Here is a 17,997-nt window from a genome sequence, read left to right on the forward strand (position 1 = left end):
CCAGAGAGCAGGCTGGGGTCCTGGCGGACCCTACCTTTGCTCCCTGCGGATCGCTCTGACACACCTGGACAGTGGTGCCCGGGGACCTGGGACAGCGCCACCTGGAAGAGTGGGGGGCTCCTGGCAGGTTCCCACGGAGCACGGCCGGGCGGCCGTGAGGGTTCCTGATATGCTGGCTGTGTGCACCTTCGTCCTCCTGGAGCACTTCTCGGGTCCTCCCCTGTGGGTCCTCCCTCTCCAAACACTGCATCTTCTAGAACTTTCCATGGGCTTCATGCTTCTGCTCACACATTTGGGGGAAGGCTTCCCTGTTTCCGTCTCATTCTGAATTTACTAGAACCTTTGCGGTTTGGTGCGAGGGTCCTCACACCTGTCCCCTCCGCCACCCAGCCGGGTGCGTGGTCATAGGGGGTGTGACAATATCCAGACCCTCGAGAAATGTACAATAACGGGAGAACGAAGATTTTTAAAAATTGGGGCACAGGGCCCCCTCTCGGGCCTGCAGTGGTTCTTCCAGTCTCCTGCCCCCACCCCCTCCTCTGTAACATGATGGGGGGTTGACGTGGACACGTGGGCTGCCTCTACAGTTCCGGGAACAGTCCAGGCTGGGCCGCAGGCTGGAGAGGGGTGCCGGCTTGACGGCACATCTCTCTCCGCTTCCGGCTCCAGGAGGCGGCCTTGTTTGATCGGCTGAGCTCCAGGGCGTAGGAGGAGAGGGCACACGTGCCTCCCGGGTTCTCCCCACGTCGGAAGCTGAAGTGTAGGCCCTGGGATCCCAGCCTTTTACATCCCTGGGTCTGCCTGAGAGAGGTCAGCCCACAGGCTGCATGCCTCAGTCCTACACGAGGGCCGGAGCTGCTGCCCTGTCTGTGCTCACAGGCCTGAGCCATGGGCCCGGCCCTCCTGCTTTCACCCCTGCAAGCGGGGCAGCCCAGAGAGGACAGGGCCACCCGACCTCTCCGTGCCCCTTCCCCAGCCGGCGGATGGGCAGGGATTGCAGGGCGCCGGCGGGGGGCGGGTGGCTGGACGTTCCGCCCGCGCCTCTCTGGGCTCCCTCTGCCTCCTGCCCTGCCCCATCCAGCTGCTGCTCCCGCTGCGGGCTCCAGGCTTGGGGTTTGCAGGGCCGAGCTTGGCTGCTCCTCGGGGTCTTGGCGGAGAAAGTGCAGACCAGCAGTTCCTTCCACAAAGCCGCACTGTTCTCAGCAAATCCTCCCAGGATCGGGATGCATTTTTTTCAAGTGATTCAGCAGCACGTGAATGGGAAGGGCCTGAGCCCAAGGCTTCGGGAACCGTGACCAAGGCCTCTGGCATGAGCTCCCGCTGGGCTCACAGGGGGAAGGAAGGGTGGCGGGGCGTGAGTCGGGGGCCTGCCAGGGTCCTGGGGGGCTGGGGCGGGCGGCCGAGCAGCGAGTGCCCCAGCTTTTCTCTGCACAGCTGATGAGCTCTTAAGAGATGTTTCCCTTGTGCTCCCAAGGGGGCCTGAGCCAACGGACAGGAAGTGGAGGTGGGAACGCTGGTCTCCATGGAGACCGGGCATCCAGTGGACAGCAGCTCATGGGAAGGTGCTAGAATCTCCAAAGGCCCAGGGCTGGGGCCACATGCTGTGTGCTGTCCTGTCTCGTGCACCCGGTCACCCTTCCTGCCCCATCCTCAGCCCCCACAGACACAACTGCTCCGAGTGGTGGTGAGTACAGGCCTTTCCAGCCCTGGCCTGAGTCATGCCGGCCAACCTCGCCCTCACCCTGGACAGGCGCAGCCCTGCCCCAGAGCTGGGGACATCCGTCGGCTCCCCGGGATGAGGAGGCTTGCAGGGACCCGAAAGTGGCTTCTGGTCTGTCGGGGCAGCTGCTCAGACAGAGGGAGCCCCTGGTTGCCTTCTACCACCACAGAAAGGTTTTAATTATAAAATGAGCGCCCCCCCCCCTTCTCAGTTCCTAAAAGAAGTGAATTGGAAGAAGTCGGCTCCCCTGCTGACTGAAAGCGGCCAGGCCCTGACACCAGGGAAGGTTGGCGGGGCCAGGTGTCTGGGGAAAGCCCCGCCCCCGCCGCCCCGGTGTCCACCTTGGGGCACCTGCAAAGGCGCAGCGTGGCCAGACAGTGAGGCCGGAGGGGCAGGTGGGGCTGGATGCTCCCAGGGACGTCTGGGTGCTGAGCCAGCGCTGATGCTACGCATTCCTTGTGACATCTCCCAGGCTGTTGGACCGCACCCCGTTTCGACGTGCGGTTCTGTGGGGAGGGGCGTGGCCTGGAGACCCAGGGGGTCCGAGCGGGCCTGCAGTCCATGTGAGCCTGCTTCTCTTCCTCAATCCCTGTCTGCCCCGTTCCCTGCCCTCCTGCTGGGGAGGTCACCTACCCTGCTCGTGGAGCAAATGCAGGCCCATTGGGGAGGTTCAAAACCATCCTTACTATGCCCCCCAAAGCCCCCTGAGGTGCTGTTGGGGATCCCACGGTAATGGGGGGCAGGGCCCTGAAAATGTGCTCCTTTTGTTACAGCTTTTATAGGGCAAAGCTGCAGCTGTTAACTGCTGGGTGTGTCTGGGTGTAGATGGGGGCTGTGGGGCACCCCCTGGCTTTCCCCAAGTCTGGCCCCGAGGGCTAGTGTCTGGGTGGGATGGGGGCGCCCCAGGGCTGCCCTCAGCCAGACTTTGGACCAGCTCATCAAAACTGAGAGGGGCCTCAGCCAGGTCGACCAGCCATACAGTGTCACCTGTCCACCCAAAAGGGATAAGAAACTCCCAGACGGCAGCCGCAGGATGTTGTTACAGGTATTAGGGGGGATGTTGGTCGCTCTGTGATCGGAGGGTGTAAATGTCCAGATTCAGGGTGCCCCCTTCTCTGGAGAGCATAGACGAAAGCGGGGAACCCTGCCCCTGTCCCCAAGCCCCCCAGCGGAGTGGAGCCCACCTGGAGTAAGGGGCAGCTGGGTTTCCTCTGAAGGGGTTGGCGTGTAATTCCGCGTGGAGACGAGGAAGTGGACCGAGGGACCCACGGAGGGCGTGTGCAGCCCGGGCAATGCAGTGGCTCCGTTTCCACCTAAGAGATGCCCTTCCTCACGCTCACCCCCATGATGGCACACCGCTGCGTGCCGTGGGCTTGGCTCAACTGCATTCCGGTTACCGTGCAGGGTGACCCCCTCTCGACTGGGGACAGGACAGGAGGGTCTTTGGCAGATGTACTGGCAAGCTGAGGGCCCCATCTCTCCCTCCTACATGAGTGGCACTGGGAACATGCCCCTAGCGGAGGGACCCCAGGGCTGAGAGCAGAACGGAAGAGCAGAGCAGTGCCATCCCTGCGGGCAGCGGTCTCCCTGGGCGACCCTCCCGGGTTCTCGCTGGCGGCTGCAGTCCATGGGCTGGGCTGAGAGGGGACGTGGCCTCTGCTGACATTGAGCCAGCCCTGCCACTCTGAGTCAGTGCACTGGTGAGGCTCAGATGATCCGGGGCTGGATTTTGACCTTGGTGTACTTAGACGAGTGGTTTTTTCCGAACCCCCGAGATTCCCACGTCTCTCCTGGGCAAATGCGTGATTTTTCCCGAAGCCAGAAGCTCAGCCTCAGCTGGTACGGGGGCCTAGGGACTTAGCGTGAGCTGAGTGCATTGAAACAAGGCCATGAAGGTCTCAAAGTCATGTTTTAATATCCACAGCTTTACCTGGCTCTGGAATTGGGAGCCGGTGCCCAGTTGGGAAGCGGTGCCCCATTGGGAAGTGTCCTATTAAGATAAATTCGTATACGTGGCAGATGGGATTCCTCCGGAGAGCAGCCAGGCTCACGGCAAAATAGTAAAGACAAGTCAGTGGGTGTGAAATAAATGAACTCCTTAGAGGCAGTTCTCTTTCTGGGTCTGGCTCCCCACAGATTGTGGGGATGGCTTGCTATTCTCCGTTGCTTCCCCAGGAATGTCCACGGACACAGTAGGACTCACAAGATGTCGGTGGGGTGCAGGCGAGATGATTTGAATCTCTGCCTGGGCTGGTCAAGCGTGCCGCCCCGGTCCCAGGCCAGGCCAGCCCAGGCCGGGCCAGGCCATGTTGCGTACTGAAGACACCCTAGGTTTCCCGAAAGCCCCCTGCTCTTCTCACCCCACCCCACCCCCTGCCCCGGGCAGCAGTGGGACAGTCTGGCCTCCCTGGGTCTTCCCTGGGTGGGCGTCCACTCTCATAGTCTGAACATAGCTTGTGTTCCTTGGATCATCGTCCCCGACCTTGACTCTCCACCCACCCAGCTCTTTTCCATCCCAAATCTGGCTGGGTGTACTGGGGATTGTTTTTGCAGGCTGCTAGCAGGGGGAAGTGACATCATGTGGTGTCCGCGGCCCAAGGGGTGGGGGCAGGGGCTCTGCGGTTGCGTGTGCTTTGAATTAAGTTGACGGCTGTGCGTCCCAGTAGCCAACATCTGGCGGCGAATCCATCAGCCAGTGTATCAGCCTTGATCTCAAACCCAGATGTTGTGTTAACGGCCTAAGGGAAAGAAGAAAAAACAAAATCTGCGCAGCTCGGGGAGAGGCCATCCTTTTTGAGCATAAAGCAGTTAAAACGAGGATCTTTATAAAGCCTCTTGCTCCCGCTGCTGCCTCTGGCTCCTACAGCCAAGGGCAGGCCCGTGGAGCAGAGCTGCTCACTGCCCGGGGGGGTGGACAGGATGTGGGTTGGTCGCCCACCCCAGGGCCAGACACCCGGCCCAGCACATAGTAGGTGTTCAGCAAACATATGTCCATGCCTGGATTTTAATTTCCTCTCAGACTCTTTGGGTCTCTTTGTTTTTCCCCAGTCCTGGCCTTTAAATGGCCTGGGACTGAGCGGGGCCCATCCTTTACTTAGAGTGGCCTCCACCCCAGAGCTTTGGTGATGCCTGTCTCCTGGGGTGTTGGAAATGCCTTTCTGGAGAGCTCTTGGCCTCCTCCCTGTCTGCCGCTTGGGTTGGAAACAGTGTGCTTCTCTGTTCCCCTGTCCATTGTTTGACTTCTTGCCTGAGTTGGATGCTCCTTGAAGGCTATCTCTGTTTTTCGAAGACCCTCCCTCTCCTTGCCCCTTTCTCCCGTGGGCAGCAGAAGGAGGCCCACGCTTTTAGGATCACTTGAAAGGCAATTCAACCCCGAGCTCCAAGTCTGGCTGCTAAGAAATCCCCACCCTGGCCTCATGCTGGGGGCAGAAGGTTGAGGGTCAGAATGTCTGCAGCCAGAGCTGGCTGAGGTCCACCGAGAGGCCGCCCCAGCCCTCCGTCCCTGTGGGGCCCCTCTGCCTGTTTCCCCCACAGCTCCTGCCCTCAGCTTGCCTACGGGATCCTCCGGCTTTGTTAAATTTATTTGCTGAAGTTTTGCTTGTGCCCTTCCCCGCCTAGAGTGCTGAGCCCACACAGCCCCTGCTGCCCTGAGCGGGTCCAGGGCATCTCCGTGGACAGATGAAGGCCCAGCATCTCTCCTTCATGTCCGGACGGTGGTGATGCTTTCGGAAGATTGCCATAAAGCTGCTCGCTCTTTCCCTCTCTTGATTCCCTTTCTTTCCTTCACATTATACCTCATTTTGCAGAGTGGGGAGGAGGTTCCCACCCCAAATTCAGAGACCCCGAAGAATTGTGAGTTCTTGTTTTGCATGGACAAGCCCAGCTGGGGTTCCTCCTGGCCCCTGCCCTCCACTTCCCTGCAAGCCGCGGGCAGCCTAGGAGCCAGTTCACATTCTAGTCTCAACCCGCAAGCCTGCCCTGGACCCTGGATGCAACCAGTCCCTTTCCGATAATTTAAAAAAGGAAAGTGTGCCTTTCCGTCGTCTTGAGCTAGACGTGCATTGTGTGCCAGGCCCCGCGTCCCCTACTCCTCACGGCAGCCCGGAGGAGTGCAGGGGCTGGTGGGGGTCGCTCTGCGAGGTCAGGGAATGTCCTTGGCACTACATGGTGGGGAGGGGGCTAGAGCAGGGACTAGCCCAGCGCTGCCCCTCCTGAGTACGGATTCGGACTGCCTAGGAGCCTTAGGGGCTCTTCTAGGACAAAAATGCGCGGAACAGAATGGAACCTGTTCACCGAGAGGAGTGTTGACCGGTTTTCTCCTTGCTACCGGGCTGTTTATTGAGGACCTGTTCTGGGTTAAGCATCGTGTGGGGTAGCGGGCCTCTGAAGAGCAGTTTGGAAAAGCATGCAGGATTGGGCGTACCCTAGGGAAATCCAGCAGCGGCGCTCCTCCGACAACTGCTGTCTCCCTTGGGCGTTCCTGGTTCCTTTGATACCACCAGCCAGCGACCTTGCTGACACCCAGTGACGCCTGGGGCGTTAATCTGGGACGTTCCGGGATTTGCATCAACACTTCCCCGTGTGGGGGCGCGATAGGGCATAGATGAGGCAGGTAGTGAGAGAGACCGCAGACGGACTCAGCTGGGCTGCCCGGATGCCTGAAGGACAGCCCAGTTCCATCTGGCAAGGACCTAGCGGGCACTGACTGTGGTCAGAACGTAGCCTCTGCCGGGTAGAAGCCCCCTGAGCACACAGGCGTACAGGTGTTTACAACGGGATGGATGACATGTGGAGTGTGCCAAGTGCCACAGGAAGACAGGATCTCCCAGAGCAAGGAAAGGGCGATTTTACCTGGGTCTTGAAGGATGCGTAGAAGTTTTCCTGGCAGGGAGGGGTAGATGGCATTCGGGGCAGAAGAGACTTGTCTGTCCAGAGGTGGGGACACCCCTGGGCAGGTTTGGGTTCAAGGGACTCTTGTGGACTGGCGGAACAGCAGGATGGGAGCAGCTGGGGTAACGGAGACAGCCGCTGGCTGACACCAGGTTGCAGAGGGGTGTCCTATTATAGACGAGGGCAGTGGGCGGCTGAGGAAGACGTTTGAGCCCGGAGGGACGCGGCTATAAAAAGTCTGCTGGTGCTGGGGGTGGAGAAGGGTGGGTTCAGGAGGAACCACTGGAAACAGACCCGCTCCCGAGGGCAGAGCCCTCCGTTGTGCGTGGCCCACTGGGTGGCATTTCCTAGATGTGGCTTTGCAGGTTGGGGCCTGGCTTAGCCTGGGAAACAGGAACCTGCGGCTTCTGCCCATCGTGACTCAGCTCCAACAGAAGAAGGCATAAGAATGGGGTTTGGGCCTGGGCGGGGCGGGGCGTGGGGGTAGGGGCAGGGGGGTGGGCGGGTTGCCCCTGGTGCTGCCTGGGGTTCCGGGGGATGGGCCCAGATGGGATGCACGTGCCCAGGCCTCCCCGCTCTGTTGGGAAGACAGCCCCGGCCAGGGGCTTTCAAGATGTGAGCCGCCCACCTGGGGGTGGGGGACAGAGGCGTCTCTGTGCCTGGCTCCGTCTGTTCCCTCTGGCCCTGTTTTGCTCACATCCACATTAGCATAATACTCGCCCGAGTGACCATGCACAGCTGGGCTGTGGAGGGCAAAGCTTTTAAAGCCATTAAAACAGGCCGTGCCACCAGCTGATAAGCCTCGGAATGAAACGAGGGAGGGCTCTGCCCCAGTGACACGCCAACAGCTGACCCTCACCGAGTCAGGGTGTGGGCTGGGGCCGGGTCCTGGCTTAATTGCTGGTAGGATGCCCTGTGGTGCACAGCCCACGAGCAGCCTCAGGCTCTAGCAAACATTCCAGAACCTTCCCAGCCCGACCTCTTCTCCTCGCCTCCTCTCCTTCATCTTGTGTCGTGGTCTGGGATCATTTTCTTTCCGTTTGGCCTCCTTCCTAGGCACCTGTCCCATGGGTCTGCCAGTGAGGCCCGTGAATAATTCCTTTGGGGGGCAAAGCGCTCCGACCCTTCCTCTGTCGTGCCCTTGATAGAATATGTGTTGTTGTTATAAAGAATCACCCACAGGACATTTTTCAGGGTCACTTTTAGGACAGATTAGGTGTAGCAGGATAGGCCCTTCAGTTGTAAGACCCCCAAACCTAAATATGATGGGACCTCTTGGGGAGGCAGTTACCCTCAGCCTGAAAAAGCCTGTTTGCCAGTCGGCCATGGATGGAGGCTGGGTGGTGGGAATCTCACCATCCTTCATTATATGATGATGATCGCAGCCCAGTTAATCTGCTTATCTGCTTCCCCAGCCACCAACGAATACACACTGGAGAGAATTTTCAAAAGCCCCCAAGCACTCAAGCATGGCATCCACAAAGAGCTTTCTCAGTGACTACCTCAGGAACCCCGCTGGTCCTGAGAGACCAGGCTTCTGCTTTTGGCTCCTGTCAGCATCCGTGAAAAATCCTGGGACCAGAAGGGGTCTCCGAGCTTCACCTCTTGCCCCTCCTGCTCGGTGTGTGTGGGGTGTGACTTGCTGGCTCATCGTGCCCCTCCCTGGGGCCAGGACAGCACTGTGGGGGCTCTGCTCACCTCTGTGTCTTTGTTTCACAGTGATAAGGGCGAAAGCGGTCAGTGTGAAGGAGGTGGACTCCGGGAATGACATCTACGGCAACCCCATCAAGCGGATTCAGTATGAGATCAAGCAGATAAAGGTAACGGGGACCACCGCTGGGTTGCTCCACTGGGCAGAGCTGTGGGAGGGTCAGGAGCAAGGTTGGGTCCTCCAGAGGCGGGAGACCCTGGGGAGGTGTCCTGCCTTCTCGAGGAATGCTGTGCGGCCGTCCCTGGAGCAGATGCAAGTCTATCCCATTTTCTTTAATCTGTCAGTGCCTGGAAAGTTGTTCCCATTGACTAGGTTATTTCAGAAATGCGTTCTCCTCATTTTGGTGGCTAGTAAATGTGTGGCAGAACCTCAGCATCGTTACGAAGTTGGCCAGAGCTTCCGTGGAACGTTCCGCGGGTGCCCGTCCTTAGCGGAGCTAGTATGAGGCTCGAAGGCAAGAGAGCTCGGTCATTGCGTCTGGGAGCCCTCACTCCCGCAGACTGTGCTGTGGGTTCTAGTCTTGCCTGGTCAGCCTTAAATTCTACAAGGAAGGAGGCCTGTGGGCAGGTGTGGTGGGGGCCAGCTTCCCAAAAGAGGACGTGGGGGAAGAGGTGGAGACCACGGCCTGGCTGGTGGTGGACAGGAGGGTCCGCCAGGTGGGAGAGGGACAGGCAGGCGTGGGGGCTGTGGACCGAGGGGCAAGGGGTGGGGTCAGTTTTCTCAGAACGTTGTTCGTGTTTAAGGGCGTATGGCGAGGAGCCCGTGTTTGAGAGGAGACGGCGCGGGGGAGGCAAGAAGAACGGGACCAGCCCTGGAGGAAAGTGATCGTTGTCAGTAGTCACTACGTTGGTGTTCAGGAGAGAGTCGAGTCTTAGTTTCCAGCTGGAGAGACAGCTTTGTAAAGGCGGGAGTTGTTTCCAGCTGGAGAGACAGCTTTGTAAAGGCAGGAGTTGTCGCTGTCCGTATTTAATTTTGTTACAAAAATAAGAAGCAGGAAATAAATGTTCTCGGAAGGTCAATGAAATGCTTATTCATTGCATCCGTGTCATTTGAGGGGGTGACCTGCTCTCTCAGGGCCTAGGTCTCTGGGAGAGAGAGCGTCTCTGTTCTGGCAACCTCATCGTGGCGGCGTGAAAAGGCAGGACTTAACACCAAAGCAGCGTTTTTGCCCTCAGCGGGAGAGGTCATTTAGCAGAGCGCGTTGTCACCATCGGCCTCACCTTTCCTGGGGCGGGTTGGACCAAGCTCTTGCAAAGCTGGTTTATCGTGACATTGAGATGACCCCGTTGCATTGGGGTTTGCCTGTTGAAACAACCCCCTCCCCTGCAAACCCCCCACTAGCAACCCTGGTTGCTAAATCCTGCAAAACCGCGCAAAATCCGGCAAAAGCCCTCACGAGGTTCCAGCGGACTCACAAGCCTGAGGGCGCCTGCGCTCCGCAGCCTCTGTTCTGTGGTCCTGGAGCATGTGTGTGCTTTCCCCTCTCCACTGCCTCCCTCCCCCCGCACCCCCAGCCTCTGCTGGGCTGCACCCCTGGCCCGGGTGGAGGGCCATCCTCCACGCACACTCACGTCCCCGCCTGTCACTGTCCCCACCCAGTGGGACAGCAGGAACCCTTGGCTGTGGCGGTCTCACTTCCTGCCAAGGTATTGGAACGACGCAACCCCCCCCCCCCGACCTGGGCAGCAGGTGTGTCCCCCAGTAGATCTGTTGAGACGTCAAACCCCACTGGCCCGTGGAGTCCTATCCGTGGCCACGGAGGCAAGGGTGCCTCTCCCATCAAGGAGCCAATGCTTGATCAAAGTTCCTGGCAATCCTCAAAGGCGGTGGTCCTCCATGATGGGTCAGAGTCACCTGGAGATACACAGGCCTCTCCCCGGAGATTCTGATACGGCCTTGTCGGTGGTAGGGAGAGCCCATGTGTTATCGGAGATGGGTGCCTCCCGGGGACCCCGTTGTGCCCGACCTGCTGACAGCTGGTTGGATGTGTCCAGAGAATCTCTCTGCAGTGGGAACGGTCACTTCTAATCCAGCTCCTCGGTTCCTTCTGTCCCCCCTTTTCCATGCTGGGGGTCCCACAGGTGCAGGTTGGGCTGCCCTCCGCAGGATGTTCTCGGGCGGGGGGACCCCAGACTTCCTTAGCTGTGCAAGCCAGCTCTGCTCACATCTCACCTTCATCTTTCCAGATGTTCAAAGGCCCTGACAAGGACATAGAGTTTATCTACACGGCCCCTTCCTCCGCTGTATGTGGGGTCTCGCTGGACATCGGTGGAAAGAAGGAATATCTGATTGCAGGTGTGTATGTGGACAGGCATGGGCACGTGCTTAGGGACCATCTGGGGCGCTGTCTCCTGGCCTCCAGGGCTATGGCTTGGGAGGAGCCTGAGACACCGCAAGGCCAAGCAGAGCCCTGACCCCGTGAGGCTGTTCGGAAGTCTCCGGGCTTCCCTGCCTCTTCCCGTCCGAGAATTCCTGCTGCGTTCTTGCCTGCCCTCCACAACAGTGGAACCCGTGTGACTTGATGGGGAAACACAGTAAGCCAGTATTCATGGGAGACATGAGGTCGGGTGGACACCAAGAGGTGAGAATTTTTGCCTTTTGTTCCTGAAAGGGAGGCTTGTGCCAGACGCTAGAAATGCTCCCTAGGGAACGTTTGTGAGTTAGCTCCCAACTTGGGAGGAGACGGGGGATTGGAGGGGACGGGCCCCCTAGTCTGACATTATATTTTGTTATACAATCCGAATTTAATCATTTAATCAAAATACATTCTGAATGCCAATCTCTGTGACTGGGGGGATTTTCTTCTGCTTGGATTATTTGTACTTTTTCCCCTATCCACTGAGAATATTTAAAAAATCAACACATACTTAGCGGGTGCCCACTAGGTGCCTCGAGCTGTGCCCGGTGTGACAGGAGTTCAGGAGGAGATATCCCGGAGGGAAGGGCGCACACGCTCCCCCTGGGAGGGGGCGCAGGAGAAGAAACTAGAGAAAATAAGACGGGTTTTTTTTTTCGGCGGGGGGAGGTACTGTGAGCAGCGAGCGAAAGCTCAGGAGGAAGAGACCGTCTCGGGTGGCAGGGGCACGGATCCAAGGATCCAAGGATTTGGCACTGACCCCAGCTGTGCTGCGCACATGGGGTCCCTGCCGGGGGGAGATGCAATATGGAGTGAGTGGGACAGAGGACATGGCTGTCACCTTTCCTTGGGTAATTCCCCCCTCCCTCCCTTAAAACGCTCTTGCCCGGCGTCTGTGTCCCTGGCTCATCGCTCCATCAGGACTTCTGTCCCTCTCCTTGGGGATGATGAGAGATTTTTTTTTTTCTTCTTTGTTGGGCACTTCTGACCTTTCTAAATGTTTTCTCAGGAGCATCCACGATTTTTTAAGTTTTATTGACTATAACTCACACAGCCTACCATTCACCCATTTAAAGGGCGTCATTCAATGGTTTGGGTAATCCATCGGGTTGCAACCACGGCCACAGTCGGAGAACCCTGGACCCTTCCACTCTTCTGCCTCTCCAGCCCCCACTCCTCTCCCCCCAGCTCCAGCAACTGCCAGTCTATTTCTTTTTTGATCCCGTGGGTTTCCCTACTTCAGAGTCCTGTGAATGGAATCGTAGACTCTGTGGTCCTGTGTGTCTTGGCATCCCTCACTCAGCACCGTGTTCAGCATGGCATTTTTTTTTAGAGTTCAGCCACATAGCGTGAGTCAGAACGCCTCTCCTTTTTATGGCCGAATACTATTTCTTTGACTGGATAGACCACAGTGTGTTCCCCATTTGCCATCTGATGGACACTGGGGTTGTTTCCACCTTTGGGCTCGTATGCATGATGCTGCTGTCAGCCTCCGCCACCAAGTGTTTGCGTGGCTGTGTTTTCATCCCTCTCGGGCCGATGTGTAGGAGTAGAATTTCGGGGCATATGGTGACTATGTTTAATCATTTGAGGAGCTGCCAGACTGTTTTCCAAAGCAGCTGCACCATTTTACATTTGCAATATCTACTATTTTTACGGTAAGAAAAACAAAGTCAACCAGAGAGACAGGTATGGGGACAGAATCACGAAGCAGGGACTTTCCTGATGGTGTTTGTCACCGTGACCTGGGGGAGGGCAAGGCAGGGCAGGTGCACAGAACATGGGGCGCGGGGTGCAGGCGCCCGGGGAGGGCTGGAGACAACCTGGTCCGCATGTGCCGGGGATGGACAGCATCAGTGTTATCTCCTTTTACTACTCCCCTGTATTTGCAAAATTTTCCAAATGACATTTATTGTTTTTATGGTCCGAAAACTAAGCCGTGGAGAGAAGGGAAGGGAGACGAGACCTCCCATGGTTCGGGGAACTTGTTGCCCTAAGGAACCGACGGCTTCCGGTTTTCAGCACCAGGTTGTGTGCTGGTCTCTGGGGAATAAACCCTTAAAAAGGAGCACCTCACCCTTGGTCTCTGGCTTGTCACACCGCCCTCTAGAGGCAGCCGACCAGACTGCAGAGCTGCCAAAGCAGGCACTGATGGGAGGCGGGCCAGGGTCCTCTCCCCGGTGGGCTCCTGGGAGGGAAGGTGGCCTAGGTCTGGGTTCATGCAAACAGCTTCGCCATTTCCCTGTTAATAGAAATAGGATCGCCCTCTTCCTGGCCCTGATGGCCCCGGAAAGCTGCTCATGTGGATTCTGTTCAATCCTTAGAACCCCTGACAATGAAGGCACTGTTATATGGTCCCCATTTTACAGATGAGGAAAATGGAGGAGTAGAGAGATGAACAATGTGCCCCAGGTCCGGTGGTGTGTGCCTGAACTTTCACACGTGCACTTTCCCAGGCCGATTGTTAAATTCTGGTTGATGTCTCATTGGTACCTTGAAATCAGGGCATGAGCACCTGCAGCAGATTTTGGCAGATGCCGGGCGCCGCAGCTCTTTCTCCCCGGCGGGGGGGAGCCAGTTGTTAGGCATTTCTCAGCACACCCGTGCCTGGGCCGCACTGCCGGGCATGTCTTCCTGACTCCCAGGCCCGTGGCACTCTGCTTCTTCGTTTGTGTGGTCCAGGTTTTAGCAGTCTTGCCGCCCTAGCTGCTTAGAAAGTGTGGGTCCAGAGCAAGAGCTGAGGATGGAGGCTGCATACGGCAGCTTGGTGGTGATTATCTTGCGAGTGGTTGCTTTGTGTTATTTCGGGGGACATGGTAAGAGAATCTCTTTATCTATTTTGCTCAGCCTCTTTTCTGGAAGGAAAAGGCTTCTGTGTCCAAATGAAGCATCGTGAGTTAAAGGCAGAGAGCCTGATCATCTCCGTTACTCTGCTAATGTTGATACTGTCTTGCAGAAGCTCACTCGTTCATATTTGCCATCAGAGGTCATTTATCACGTCACATGTATGTGTCCTGCTCTGTTCCTACACACGGGCCCATTAAACTGTTCCCAGTCTGAACTAGAAGACAGTTCTCCAAGTAACTGTAGCGCACATCTGCTAGGCGTGCTACAGCCGAAACCATCCAAACTGTAGCTCCATTTGTAATAAAAATGAAGAAGATACATTTTGTTTGAAGATACAACTGCTTGTAACTGTGTGCCTATCATCTTCCACTGTTTCACGTTAAATACTGGAAGCAAGCAAGTGACATGGGGCACATTTGAGTTTCCTAACTGGCCCTGGAGTCTAAGATCCACAGAAGGCATGTCCAGCAGGGGCCGGCGCACCCGTTACAGGGGGACCTTGCTGAGCTGACTTCTTTCCCCAGCCCAGTGAGATGGCTCTGGGTCAAATCTGGTGTTTACTTTCTGAGCACAGACTCTCCATCTTGTTGTCCTGGAGTCAGGATGGGCCACCCAGAAATCACGGGGCACAGTAAACCACTCAGCCACGGCTGGCAGCAGCCCCAGGAGTGACCGCATGGCCCGAGGCAGCCCACCTCCTCATGGGCTGATGACTCAAGTTCACATGTTGAGCTGGGCACCAGGAGACGCTCATGTTCAGGAACTGTAATAGAATTGGCCCTATAATTTTCTTCTGCAGTGTTCTCCTCCAAGAGGAAAAAGAAATCTACAGCCCTCAGTTACAAATTTTAATTAATTCCTGTTTTTCTCTCCAAGAAAGACTGTGCATTTTTCCAAGGCAGACATAGGAAGATGTTGTAACAGATGTTCACATGGTGCGTGCCCAACCAAGTCTTAATAACTGGACCTGTACAGAAAGGGTGTCCTTTGGAATATTCTGAGATGCTGTCATTTATACATGACATCCGAGGTAAACAGGAACCCTGTAGCAAGGGCCATGGAAGACACACAGTTTGCATGGCATCTCCGTGTCCTTCCATGTCCTACTCTCGGCGGGAGCTTGGATTGGTGATGAAAAGATCCACGGCAAAAAAAGGTAGATGATGAAGCAAACTGTTGGAACAAATACCCCTGTCGTCAGTAAACATTTACTGAGCAATTACTACGTGCGAGGAACTGCAGATAAAAAAAGCATTCAGACTGAACTTTTACCTTTCATGCTTATGATCTGGTTAAGGAGCAGGAGGCATAAGAAAGGCAAAGACCAACAGGAAGCAGGGCATGGATGGCAGCCTGGTGAGGCGGCCGACGTCACTGTAGGCGTTTGGAGGGCGGAGCCAGCACGAGCCCCGCCCCTCTGTCAAGCACGAGGCGGGGCCAGAGGAGGGCTGCTGTCCATATATACCTGCTCTAGCCGTACGTTCTGGAAGGAAGGAGGAGACCAGAATGTGTTACTTGTCATCTGTCCATTTCCGGGCCTCCCCCCCCCCCCCCCCCGCCCTCAGCTACTCTGAACTCATAGAAAAGGGCTATACAGTTCTTAAACAAAGAAAAAGCCAAATACTTATTTTGGAAGTATTCAGAGCCACTTCTCTTTCATTAGTTGTTAGGATTCAGAATAAATGCTACAGTAGCAATCCTGCTCCTTGGTCTTTTTATTCACCTGGAATGTCATTCAAGTCCGAACAAACACAAGGGAAAACAGAGCTCCCAAAGGTAAGGGGAGTTGTTAAAACGGAAGAGAGAGCATCAGAATTCACATCCAGGGGGTGCCTCCTGCGACCTGCCTGACACACAGGATGTCCCCGTGCCCGCTCGTAGCCTCAGGCCAGCCGACCCGCGTTTGGCCAGAGATCGCGGTGTGATTGATTCGCCACAGGGGTGCATTATTAGCACACAAGCGGCATTATTCACTGAACTCTGTTTCTATTAGTGGATTCTCCACGGTCCGTGCTGTGCCTGAGATCATTAGGTTGGATGTCCCGGAGCTTTGTCAAGTGGGGTGCAGCCCGAGGCTCCTGTCTGCCCCTCGGTGAGCCTCCCGCTGCGGCTCCTCACCCCTTTGTGGCTCTTGACAAGGTGCCATCAGCCAGAGGGCTGAGATTTGACACGACCTCTCCAGCCCTCGTTACGTTCTGCCATTCACCAGAATGCACTTGGCTGTCTTTGTGTCCTGCTTGGCTAATGCCAAGGCCGTCACCAGCGCGAACTCTTCGGTGCAGGAGAGGGAGGGAGCGGAATCGGCAGCCTGAGCTCAAAAGGACAAACCGCGCCGCCGCCTCCCCCTGCCCTGAAGGGAATCTGGAGCCGATTTCCAATTTTATAAAATTCCGTGTTTTTGCTATTCGTGGTGGAAAAACCCAGACAGACAAGTTCAACGTCAAATGGCGGACATGTGTGTGAAAAATAAAACGGGAAACAACATGATCTACATGCAACATGATCTCTTTCGTGCGAATACACGTGTGTGGAGGAGTATTGGAAGGACATGCATCTAAGTGTTCGCTGTAATGAAAACGGGAGGTTTTTTCCAACCGGGTCCTTTCCTGTGTCTGCCAAGTGGTCCGGAGTGTCCGTTCTGCTCCGCACAAACGACCCATGATGTATCTGTCGGCTCTCACGCTGCTGTAACAAAGCACCACAGACCAGGGATTGACTCCCTCGCAGTCCTGGGGGCTGGGGATCCAGCATCCAGGCATGGGCGGGGGCCGGTTCTCCAGAAGCCTCTCTCCTGGGGCTCGCAAGACGGCCGTCTCCTCCCCGTGGCCTCGATGCTTGTCCCTCTGTGCCTGTCTGGGTCCTGATCTCATCTTATAAGGACCCCGTTCTTATTGGATGTGGGCCCCCCCCATGTGATCTCACTTAATCACCTCATGGAAAACCCACCTCCAAACACAGGCACATTCTGAGATGCCGGGGGTCAGGGCTCCCTCCCACACGGGGATTTTGGAGAGGCTGCAGCTCAGCCCACAGCACACGGTACTGCGAGCAGTGAGCCTCCATACACCCGAGCCGCACTCGGTTGCAGGGGTTGGCAGGAGGACCACCAGCAGCTTGCCCTGAGCTTGGCGATCTCTGTCTCCTCAGGAAAGGCCGAGGGGAACGGCAAGATGCACATCACCCTGTGTGACTTCATTGTGCCCTGGGACACCCTGAGCACCACCCAGAAGAAGAGCCTGAACCACAGGTACCAGATGGGCTGTGAGTGCAAGGTAAGCTGGTGCCGTCTCCTGGGCTTTCCCTCATCACCTCTGTCTCCAGGGAGACTGCCGGGCTTTGATCCCTGGCTTTCCACGACCTCTCCAGCCACGGGGTCCTTAGGACAGGGCTCTGGGGAGGTACGGCCTCTACACCAGTGAGGCCGCTAGGCCAGGGACAGAGCCCCGAGGCATGCCCCTGCAGAGGGATATTTGGGAGGTCCGGGCAATCTAGCCATGTGGCCTGTATGTAGCTTCTAGGAAGGAGAGCCTCCCAGGGGGAGGAATTTTGTGGGGAGAACAAGATGCTGTGAGTGCTTTCTATGGATGCACAAATGCAAAGACTTGAGTGCCTTGGGAAAGAAACGTCCCAGCCATTACCATGCCCTGGGGCCACGGAGAATCCTGACACCCCGCCCCCTTCTTAAAGGCAGCCCAGAGGGGCGCCTGGGTATCTCAGTCTGTTAAGTATCTAGCTTCAGCTCAGGTCACGATCTCGGGGGCCCTGGGATCAAGCCCTGCATGGGGCTCCCCCCTCAGCAGGGAGTCTGTTTTGTCCCTCTCCCTCTGCCCCTCCCCCCTGCCCATGCTCCCTCCAAATAAATAAAATCTTAAAAAAAAAAAAGGCAGCCCAGAGGCGGGGCTGAGCACGACAGCTGGAGCAGTGCTAACGTTAGGCGCAGCCGCAGACAGGCCTCCACGGCCCCAGGCTTGGGGGCTCTCTCTCCTGCTGCCCTTCGTCCCCCCACCGCCTGTGCCTCCAGCCCCAGCACAGGAAGCACCGTCAGGTGCCAGGGCCCCTCTGCCCCCAGAAGTGGGTCTGGGGCTGGAAGGCTGCAGGGACTGGCTTTTGCCGATCAGCACTCTTGCTTGTGCAGATACATCATCTCCAGCCCATCCCTCAGCGCATTCGAAATGTGAATTCTGACCCACGGCAACGTGGATGTGGAGCAAACGGCTCCGCGCCCAACATGAAATTAAAACTGAGTTCTTCAGTATCAAAACAAATGAAATCTTGCCACTTGCGGTGATCTGGCTGGAACTAGAGGGTATCACGCTAAGCAAAATTAGTCAGTCAGAGAAAGACAATTATTATATGATTTCACGCATATGTGGGATTTAAGAAACGAAACAGGAGCATAAGGGAAGGGAGGGGAAAACAGAACAAGATGAAACCAGAGAGGGAGACAAACCATAAGAGACTCAAGCATTGGAA

The 17,997-nt window shown here is 56.6% G+C and overlaps 1 protein-coding gene across 1 annotated transcript in view; it reads left to right on the forward strand.

The window, feature by feature from the left end:
- The window catches only part of TIMP2 (TIMP metallopeptidase inhibitor 2), a 41,158-nt gene that overhangs the window by 22,131 nt on the left and 1,030 nt on the right, over window positions 1–17,997 (forward strand). The window contains exons 2-4 of the mRNA XM_028112624.2: window positions 8,330–8,430; window positions 10,508–10,616; window positions 16,672–16,796. Coding sequence (XP_027968425.1) covers window positions 8,330–8,430; window positions 10,508–10,616; window positions 16,672–16,796 — 335 coding nt within the window. The remainder of the gene's footprint in view (window positions 1–8,329; window positions 8,431–10,507; window positions 10,617–16,671; window positions 16,797–17,997) is intronic.

This window comes from Eumetopias jubatus, unplaced genomic scaffold (assembly GCF_037043125.1).
Source record: "Eumetopias jubatus isolate StellerSeaLion01/CBP00866 unplaced genomic scaffold, mEumJub1_p1.0 scaffold_10, whole genome shotgun sequence".
Lineage (NCBI taxonomy): Eukaryota > Metazoa > Chordata > Mammalia > Carnivora > Otariidae > Eumetopias > Eumetopias jubatus.